The sequence below is a fragment of the Parus major genome, chromosome 1 (assembly GCF_001522545.3).
Source record: "Parus major isolate Abel chromosome 1, Parus_major1.1, whole genome shotgun sequence".
In the NCBI taxonomy this organism is placed as follows: Eukaryota; Metazoa; Chordata; class Aves; order Passeriformes; family Paridae; genus Parus; species Parus major.
In genome coordinates this window covers 34,559,794-34,570,578 of record NC_031768.1, presented here as the reverse complement: position 1 = coordinate 34,570,578, position 10,785 = coordinate 34,559,794, and the positions used below count along the sequence as shown (strand labels likewise).

Below are 10,785 nucleotides of genomic sequence, written 5' to 3'. Positions count from 1 at the left end.
CACTAGGTGGATTTCCCCACTGAAAGGATATTTGTAAGAGCCATCCAGATAGAGGGACCTTCCAGACTCAGGGACCTCCTTGTTTTTTGATTTTTTTGTTGTTGTTTTATTTTTAAATCTGCTGTTAGAACTCAGTTAATGCTTTGAAGTTAGGTTGAATTTGTTCAAAGAGTTATCCCATGGAATAGTTAACTATAAATCATGGCACATATCCTTACCTTTCTGTTGGATATCACTTTTGCTGTCAGCAATCAGTTGCAAGCAGGCCTGCAGCACTGCAAAGTGAAAGCATTTTGAAATCAAAGAAACATAAATCATTAATAAAATAAACTTATGAAACTACTTTAAGGAAAACAAAAGGACATGAAAGAAATCACTCAGTCTCATCACTTATTTTAAAACAGAACATACTGGTTTTGACACAGATCTTATCATGTGTGCAAAATGAAAATTCCTGTCACAAAACATACTAGATGACTTTCAGAGATCATGCAGATAAGTAGGAGGCCTCAGGTAGCAGCACAAGTACCTTGCTTGTTTTAATATCTGGTCCTAATATAATTATGTAGCAGTAAGTCAAATGAGCTAGAAATCATCAGGTCAATTAGCCTCGTTAATTTTCTAAGCAAAAGCTTGAAAAAAGCCCCAACCCAGCTACCTATGATAGATAGCAGACTTTCCAATTATGTTTGCTGTATTATTTAGAGAAATCACTATTTTTATATTTGCTGTAAAATATTAGCCATATATTATATCCTAATAAATTCTCAAAATCCATATATATATATATATATATATATATATATATATGGATTTTGAGAATTTATTAGGATATAATATATGGCTAATATTTTACAGCAAATATAAAAATAGTGATTTCTCTAAATAATACAGCAAACATAATTGGAAAGTCTGCTATCTATCATAGGTAGCTGGGTTGGGGCTTTTTTCAAGCTTTTGCTTAGAAAATTAACGAGGCTAATTGACCTGATGATTTCTAGCTCATTTGACTTACTGCTACATAATTATATTAGGACCAGATATTAAAACAAGCAAGGTACTTGTGCTGCTACCTGAGGCCTCCTACTTATCTGCATGATCTCTGAAAGTCATCTAGTATGTTTTGTGACAGGAATTTTCATTTTGCACACATGATAAGATCTGTGTCAAAACCAGTATGTTCTGTTTTAAAATAAGTGATGAGACTGAGTGATTTCTTTCATGTCCTTTTGTTTTCCTTAAAGTAGTTTCATAAGTTTATTTTATTAATGATTTATGTTTCTTTGATTTCAAAATGCTTTCACTTTGCAGTGCTGCAGGCCTGCTTGCAACTGATTGCTGACAGCAAAAGTGATATCCAACAGAAAGGTAAGGATATGTGCCATGATTTATAGTTAACTATTCCATGGGATAACTCTTTGAACAAATTCAACCTAATTTCAAAGCATTAACTGAGTTCTAACAGCAGATTTAAAAATAAAACAACAACAACAAAAATCAAAAAACAAGGAGGTCCCTGAATCTGGAAGGTCCCTCTATCTGGATGGCTCTTACAAATATCCTTTCAGTGGGGAAATCCACCTAGTGAGTCTGGAAGTTCTGTCTAGAAGTCAGCTTTGTTAATTTTTGGCAGGTGAAAATTAAGGAAATAACCTTTCCAATCACCCATAATTATGTTTTCTTTTAGATGATTCAAGCATTGTCCCTTGGCTCCTGAGCTTTAAACGTGGAACAGCTCTGGAAGAACAAGGAAATAAAATAGTGATCAAAGAAACTGGTTATTTTTTCATATATGGCCAGGTGAGAAAGCTCAATTCACTTCAGCACCTGACTTTTGTAAGAACTTTTTAATGCCTCTATAAAATAAAGTTTACACCTCTTCTTTCTGTAGGTTTTATATACAGATACCACATTTGCTATGGGACACCTAATACAGAGGAAGAAGGCTCATGTGTTTGGTGATGATCTCAGCTTGGTGACATTGTTTCGCTGCATCCAAAATATGCCACAGTCTTATCCAAATAATTCTTGCTATACTGCTGGTAAATATCTGCATTTTCCTTTTCTTTCTTTACAAATAAGCTGTATAGAATAGAATCTGTACTGTTGGACAGTTGCATTATAGCAGTCACAAGGAGCAGGGTCTGCATTCATGGATCTGGCTAACTGAAAAATTACAGAATACTTCCAGAAAACACAGCTTTATATAAAGCATCAGCAATTGGAGATCATGCATCCAGCTTGGTGACCTGAACAATTTTGCTCTCTCCACTGACTCTGTAATGTGGTTAGACATTTTGGTGCTTTCAGTTAGATGCCTGAGGCAGGCAAGAGTAGTTCCAACAATCCTTATTGAAGAACTCAGTTTAAGTTAGGAGTTGAGTTCCACATTTAGTTATCCCAAGAAAATATTAAAGAGCTATATTCTTCTTTGAAATGTCATGTATGGATTTTAGCCATCCAATACTTGCATACCTTAATGTGATATTTCTACTCCTTATAAAGTCTACTGCATTTTTAGTCTTTGGTTTGATGGAAAGCAGTTAATTCCTATTCGGTGCTCTTCATGGCTGCACAAATTAGAAACACCACAAGAAAGACCAATTAAAATATTTAATGCAAGTCCAGCAGGCTCGATGATGAATATATGTATAAATTCCTGCAGTAGCATTTAAGGAATTAGTATCAAGGCCTATAAAACCCCATATATAATTTCTTATCTGTCTGTCTTCCCAATTTAATGGTGAATTTGAGGATTTTATCTTTGGTTATTTTCCAGCGAGATTTTTTTTCAATGCCTTATGAGGAAGTGGGTGACATTGAGGGATGGAATTGACTGTCGGCAAGTAATGACATTGAACAAATGGGATATGGCAGGAAGCTTATTTTTCTCCAAATAAAAACAAATTCCAACTAGCTAACTAACTAACTAAATAACTACCTACCTACCTAACTAAATAACTACCTAACTAACTACTTTGTCCTGGCAATTGAGGATGTCCAAACATTTTCTTTAATTTTTTGCCCCTTCAGTCACACATTCTCACAACATAACCACCTTCAATTTAATCTATATTGTAATTTTACCCTTGTATTACTGCTTCCCTTTCCTAGCTAGGATCTCTATCTTGCCACTCCACGATTCCTGCTTCCCAAATTCCCACTATTCTGTTTTCACTTGGAAAAAAAATGTTTCTGACTGCTCTCTCTCATGAGTGTGTGTCACAGCAGATGTTAGATGTGTTCTCAGCTCAGAGGCTGCAGCTTGAAGGTGACGTGCTCTTGGTTATCATATCAGCTGATGTGTGGCTGGCAGGAAGCAAATTTTTGTGCTCTGCAGCTTCAGTGAATCAGCTGATGTGTGGTAACTTCATTAGGCTGGTCAAGCTCTTCCCCAGACATGTAGAATAGAGTGGTCTAGGGCCAGTAAAACTCAGCGTTGACCTTGACTGTCTCATCACCATAACATGAGGAACCCGGGCACACCACTCTTCAAAATTTTTGCAGTGTTTGCTTTAGTGAATTGTGTCGTGCTGAGTGCAGTGTGGAAATTAGGGCCATCTTCAGAGAGGATGTTAAGTGTCAGTTTTGGATACGCTGTAACCTCTAAGATTGTGCCTAAAGATCAAAGCACTCATAAGTAACAAGCCATGCTTACATTTGCAAGATGATACATAATGACTTTTGAATACCATTTTATAAAACTGTGTATTTGAAATATTAATTTTAAAATATTCCAAATCTTTTGCCAGGCATTGCAAAATTAGAAGAAGGTGATGAACTTCAACTTACAATACCACGGAGAAGGGCTAAAATATCTTTGGATGGAGATGGTACCTTTTTTGGTGCAGTGAGACTCCTCTGAAGCCCTTCATTTCTGTTATTATGCTTAATGCCATTTTCTTCTCTGCCTATACCTTCGTCAGAAAAAAATATTGAATTGCAATAAAGCTGCCAATTCAGCCTCTCCCAATTCACCACAGGCTTCTAAGAATTTTCTTCGCTTTGATATGCAAACCCAAAACAGGAAACATAGCAGATGTGCTTGTGATATAACCACCATGTGATTACCAGAAAGCCAATTTATTTTAGACAATGGGAGACTCTAAAAAACAACTGTAAAGCAATGAGATTTTGCCTTTGAAAAAATTTGTTGTCCATATGATAAATCAGAGAAGGAATTGACTAAAAATAACAGCATGACCAGGACACAGACTATCAAATTGTTATCAATTGAAAAGGAAATCTAAAATAAAAGTGTATTTTAGATTTGCATTGTTTAATCAATAAAGTATTTAATATATAAAGTGTGGGGAAAAACATCAAATATTAGATTCCTCACCACAAAATTAAATTGTTAAGTGGATTCTGAGTTTTGGGTTTTTTTTATTTTCCCAAAGATACTGGGGAAGGAAAAATTCTAAATGTCTGGGATAATGAAAACAAATATGAAGAATAGTAGCCACTGTCTTGCTTCTTCCCTGTGAACAAAAAATGAATAAATTACTGAAGTCTAATAGCTATTCTAAATCTATTTGCTAATTAGAATTAATTTTACTGGAAAGAGGATATATAAAATGCTTCAACAGCTCAATCTTCAAAGCACTGCTACTCATCAAGGAATATGTGTACACTTCTGTGTAAACAAGGCTGGCACAGGAAGAAACACAGTGCAATTAGACACAATACCATGGTTGGAATTGGATTCTGGCTCCATGATTTCTGCTGCCCTATATAGATGTGTGTGTATATATATACACTATATAGACATATCTGTATATATTTGAAAGTATGTATACACACATGGGCCTTGGGCATTTGGGCATAGAATTTTATCTGCTTTTGAGCAGTTTATCCAATGGAAATACTCCTTCATACATATTTTTTTATATTTTCCTTACTTCTTGCTGTGTTCCATTCTATGCAACATTATAAAAAGAAAAATCCAATAAAGATCACCAGATCTGAAACCAGCCATGCAGCTAAGAAAATCGACTTGTATCTCAGAGGCTTTTTCTGCAGTTTTGAATATAGTGCTTAACTCTGTTTTACAAAAATATTCAGATCTGTAGAAAGAATAAACAGATATTCTTTTTCCTTTTCTTTTGTCTGGCTGATTTGTTCAGTAGATAGTATTTATGCTTTTTTTAATCCCAAATATTTTATGGTCAAAGGAGCTATAGTACTTTTACCCCTGATCTTAAAGAAGCATTGAAGTGCTATTAGAATAGAAAAAAAGTAAAACCCCAACTAATGAATTTTTCTTCATTTAAAAATATTTTTAGGACCAAAGAATTATATTATATAAGCTCACTTAGTAAAGAAAAGATGCTCTGTATATTGCAGTTTCCTTGTCTGTTTTTTATGAACTGTGATTTGACTGATTTCTCATGGTGATAGATAGTAAATAAAAGATTTGGAGCTCAGAATTATAAAGTATGATAAACTAATGAAACAATTATTTCATCCTCTAGCCTTCATGAAGACATTTCAGCAATAACATATATGTATTGTATTTTTTTTGCTGGGATTTTTATGAGCTTAACTACATTTTCAAAATATCTTTAAGTCCTCCATTTTAAAAGTATTTTTAAAATATCTTTTATTTATGGGTTGAAGCTGCAGCTGCTTTATTATTATTATTATTATTATTGTTTATTATTATTATTATTATTATTATTATTATTATTATTATTATTATTATTATTATTATTATTATTATTATACTTTGATGTGCTGAATTTGCCAAAAAGCCATTTTAAATCCTACACAGGAGCACTCCATTTAACCAAGGTGGTATAATGCTTCATATAGGTAAAACAACTATTAGCATGTAGCAAGTTGTCTCTTATTACTGAAATACATTAATGATGCCCAGAATCTCTCATCAGAAGAGTTTATTTGTTTTAGCATTGTCTGATTACAGGAAAAATTATGTTGTTACTGTTGCTTTCCCAGAGACTTGGTAGCTAAACTTGCAAATTTAACATTTTGTGTAAGCTTCCCCAGTGGTTTTGGTGGGCCTGTGTGTGCTTAGCTTAGACCATTTTCCTGGCTGTATTTCTTCCTTCTGCTGCTGACAAATGTGCAAAGTGCAGAAGTTTGGAAAGGGTCTGGCACATGATTTGGCTTAGAAGAAAACTTATGTCTTCTGAAAGAAAAATTTTCAAAGGTGTTCCCTCCCTTAGAAGGATGCAACTGATCTTCAGGTTTCTTCACAAAATACATGAACCATGTCTCTGTGAACCACAAGAACTCCCACATATGTGCAGAGTGCAAGTTGACAGACTGTTCAGATATTTCTACTAGCAAATCCAGCAATTTTGTTGCTGTCAGATTAGCTTTTTACTGGCTTCATAAGAAAACTTGTCTTCTCAAAATTAACCTGTTTCTGCACAAAGCTGCTCTGCTTTAACAGATCAGCATTTTCTGATCAAAGCATAAAGAAAAGGAGAATAGTTCATCCCTGGTCATTCTGCCAGCAAGCTGGTACAGAAGGTAGCAAAGTGCATCCAGACCACCATCAAACATATGCTTCAGTGAGTGGGAGTTAGTGAAGCATTCTGCATTTGGGAGATATTTAAAGAACTGTGATGGGCAGTAATTAGTATCTAGTTGGTTCATACAGTATTTCACATTTTTATCAAGGATATATAGCATTTAAGACAGGTTTCTGCAAATACTATGTGCGTACTCTGGTTCTTTTTCATGTGGTGTTAAGCAGCGGTGTGGCAAACATAAGGGACTTTTTCTTTCCAGTACATTCTAACAGAAAGTGTGAAGTTGTGTCATTCTTTCCTTTTTAATATTGTGCCGTTGACAGATACATAGCTGCTTTGAATTTAATGTATGTAATGTAATGTGCATCTCATCTCTTTTATATAATGTGCAGTCACACACCCTGCTAACATACAGAGTATATTCATTTTGTGACTCTCCTATATCTGACTGTTTCTCAAATTGTTCAGCATTTGCCAATTTAAGACTTCCATTTCAGAGGTCCCATAGTTTTGCCAAGCTTATACTGCTGGAGCTGACAGTTTCTGTGTCTCTGGTTTGTTGTCCTTAGGTTGAATTATCTTGGGCTATCTTTAGCTATCTTTATCTAAAGATGAGATTAGGAAAAATGTGTTCTTTAGATTTTAGTTTAAAAATGTGGCTACTTTTTTTTTTTTTTTTGACAGGTCTAGAGATTTTGCTTTGAAAGAAGAAATGTGTGTAATGTGGGTTTGCTTTGTTTTAAAAAGATTTTTCTTCCTTCCTTCCTCCCTTTCTTCTGGACTCTCACAAGGTCTATGCTTTTGAAGAATATTTTATGCTTTCTCATGTTAAGCATATTCTATCTCTGTGGAACTTTCAAAAAGAAGAGGAAAATGTTCCCAGCAGTTTGGTGTCTGGATTACATCAGTAAGGTCTAAACTTGTTTTTCCAGGTCAGTCCAAACAGCAGTGAAAAGGAAGTTGATGCAAATACAGGGGAGAGGGAAGCTAAATATTTGATGCAGAAAGACTCTCATGGAGTTTGCAGGTTACACAGATCCCAGCAGTGATGGGGAAAACAAATTAGACTTGGAGCTGGATGGCAGGAACAGGAGAGAGCCTAGATGGGATTTGATTGATTGATTGACTGGTTGATTTCTAATTCACAAGCTCTCTTATTCACGGCTCACAAACAGTAACTCATGCACCTATGAGCAGGACATAGCTGCTGGGGAGAGCTCTTGCTCTTCCTTATCTGTCATGGCACAGGTGTCATGCTGTGGAGCATGAAAGCCTCAGCACCCCAGCTGCTGCTGCCAGTTTTGCTACTTCAAAAACTGTTTGGGTAAGCTGACACCTTCCAGCTTGGACATTTGGTCTGCACCATCTCCAGGAGTCAGCAGGTTATGAAGAGATTGCCAGACAAACAGGCAAAGACAATGGCTGCAGGTGATAATGGCTGCATAAGGACCTTGAGCCCTTTCTGGCCACTGTGTCGAGCATACACGTTGCCTTTGCCTTGGCGCTGACCCAGCATACATCAGGGGACAACATACAGCACGAGCCATGTGTTAGCCAAAATCTGAGCAGGAAGTGAGTGAAGAGTCACACCATGGGGAGTGCAGTCAGCCACTGCAGTAGGTTGTTCACAGATTTCCAACACTTTTTTGGATAAACCCCTGAGCAACATTGTCTGAATTCAGTGTTGATCCTTTCAGCAGGATGAGATACTGACCTCTTAAATGATCCCTTTCCCCTGGCTGAATCTCTGATAAGAAAGCAGGAGTTGTCAGAGGCAGAGAAAGGACTGAAACTGGTGGGTCAGAAAAGGTCCTGCTGGGGAAGGAAGGATGTTCATTTCCTGAGTGCAAATGAAACATAGGTTCCTCAGTGTGTGCTTCAACAGGCTCAGCAAACATTAATGTACTGAGCAGGGCAGGTTCCAGTTAAGCACAGCAAGCTGCTAGTAGTCATCAGGTACTGCATGACCTCAAACCTAAGAGTGTAAATTGAATCAAACCATGTGGCCGAGTAATAACCTTCATTCACTCTCTTGCAAGTTCCCTTTGACTTTTATTTTTCCTGCCCCCCTCCCCAGTTCACTCAGTGGATAGAAGGAAGATACTTCATCCTGTGGAAAATGGGATATCGATGGAAAGTGGTTTAAACTGAAGGCCACAAATTTCCCTTTCTGTCAGTGAGAGCTGGCTGAAAAGTCATGTTTACTTTCCACTTTACAAATGTTGATTTTTTTTTTTTCCTTCTTTTAAGGCTAGAGTTGTTTCAATTTTGACTTTAAACTATTTATGCAAAAACTTTTTTTGGCCAATCTACAGATCTTATCTCTAGTCCTGATGAATGTCAGTTATCCCAATGGCTGCAGGAAATCTTGTAGCACAACATGTATGTGAGTTCTTCTTCCCCACACTGCTCAGGGTACTTGCTTTCCAAAGCTTCTCAGCCTACGGAGAAGTTTTGATGAGCTCCTTTGAACCTGGAGATTTCCACTTTCAATTTCCCTGGTTCATCAGCCAACAGCCCTTTTGGAAGTCTAAGCCGAGTTCCCCCAGACATAATTTTCAGTTTCATAGCAGTTTGTTCAGTCTGAAATATTTTAAGGAGAACACTCCACAAACTGTGGTTTTGACAAAGCTCTGTTTTGTCTGAAAATTTCCAGACTGCCCTAGCCTTTGCTTTAGAGTTCCTTAAACAAGTTTTTTTGCAGGTGGTCACTGAGTGAGTGTTCCTCATTCTCTGTCTGACTGACTGACTGATGCCCTTGTGGTGTCATTTGCAGAAGTGTTGAAACACACAGCTGCAACTGAAATTAGCAGGAGCATGCTTTGAATACATGGAGTATATTTCTGCTAGAATTCTACTGTGGAAATGCTACAGCAACAAATATTCTGAAAAGCCCCAGGGGAAATAAATTCTGATCTGGAGGCAAACATAGTTAGGAGTGTACAGTCAGCCTAGTGCTTTGGAAAAAGTGTGAGGAAAAGTTCTTAAATGATTGCTTGGGTACTGGACATTGTGTGCACTGAATGTGATGGGGATCTTAATGGGAAGGGCGATGTGCAAGTATATAAAGTAACTTCTGCTACAGGTGGTAGGACTGAGACTACGAAGAAAACTTTGGCCCATCTTCACTATGAGCATTTAGCTTTTCAATGAAACATTTGGTGGAGGTTGGAGACAGGTTATCCAGGGGCCTGTTTTATTTCCTCCACTAAAGAAGGGAAGCTCCACTCCCCACAAACCTCACAGAAACCACTTCATGTAACTATGGAAGGGCTGGTGACAGTTCTACCTGTGCTTAGAAAGTGTTTGTCTTGACATTAAGGGAACTTTAAAATAGCCACTTCATAATTCCTGGCACCACTGGGAAGCAGACCCAGCATTTTTAAAGGGGGAAGAATAAGAGGGAAAGTTTTGCCAGAAGACAGCAGATAAGTACTGTCTGGTGGCAAACTGCTGTCTCAGGATTTCTTACCTAGCTTTGTGTGTCTTCAGAACAGGAAAGTCATAAGGGTGACAAGGATTTGAAAAACTAAATTAGTCTGTTTTGCAATAAACGCTGTTGATTTTTTTTCTTTCCTTCAAAGAGTAGATTTACCATCTCTCCACCAGCCCAAGAGGGGAATATTAAGAGCAAATTGAGTGGATGGGGTGAAGTGAACAACTGATGTGATGGCAAGTGGGAGAGGTAACTGAGATGTAGCTGTGTGGAAGGGGTGAGTGAAGATGAGACAATGGCAAGAAGACTGTCATGCTTCTGCTGCTGCCTCTTTTCCCCTACTGACTCCATTGTTCCATGCAACCTTTCAGTCCTGTGTTAGTCTGGCATTTAATGGCAGCTGGTAATTTTTTTGCGAGGAAGTTCATAATGAGTTTTACTTAAATCTCTATTCAATTATCAGTCACAAATACCAGCCAAGATTACCAGTGCTCAACCTGTAAGATAATACTGGTGATGCTCTGTTGGGCTGCTATACTACGAGTGAGTCAGGGCTGATGCAAACAAACAGAACAGGCTGATGAGAAATGAAGTTGAATTTGACATTCTTTGTCTGTAAAAGGATGATGGTACAGTTCCCTACCTCTTAGGCAGCCAGAGATAAATCTTCCACCATCATTATATGCAATGAGTGAAAACAGGAGAAGAATGTAGTCTTCTACTCTTTCCATCACTTATTTTTTTTTCTTTCTGTACTTGTTCTATCCAGGATCTCTTTGCCAGCTTTATTTATTTCTGTACTCTCTTGCATTTATCACTTAAAACAAAAACAAAAAAAAAGGGGGGGGG

General features: G+C 37.1%; 1 protein-coding gene across 2 annotated transcripts in view; it reads left to right on the top strand.

Annotated features, from left to right (window-relative positions):
- The window catches only part of TNFSF13B (TNF superfamily member 13b), an 18,435-nt gene extending 14,144 nt beyond the window's left edge, over window positions 1-4,291 (top strand). The window contains exons 4-7 of one of the 2 annotated variants that reach the window (XM_015646247.2): window positions 1,312-1,368; window positions 1,688-1,800; window positions 1,892-2,042; window positions 3,753-4,291. In XM_015646247.2, the coding sequence (XP_015501733.1) occupies window positions 1,312-1,368; window positions 1,688-1,800; window positions 1,892-2,042; window positions 3,753-3,865 (434 nt within the window). In that variant the 3' untranslated portion in view covers window positions 3,866-4,291. The remainder of the gene's footprint in view (window positions 1-1,311; window positions 1,369-1,687; window positions 1,801-1,891; window positions 2,043-3,752) is intronic. The other variant, XM_015646278.3, reaches the window with a different exon arrangement.
- The last annotated feature ends 6,494 nt before the right edge of the window (window positions 4,292-10,785 follow it).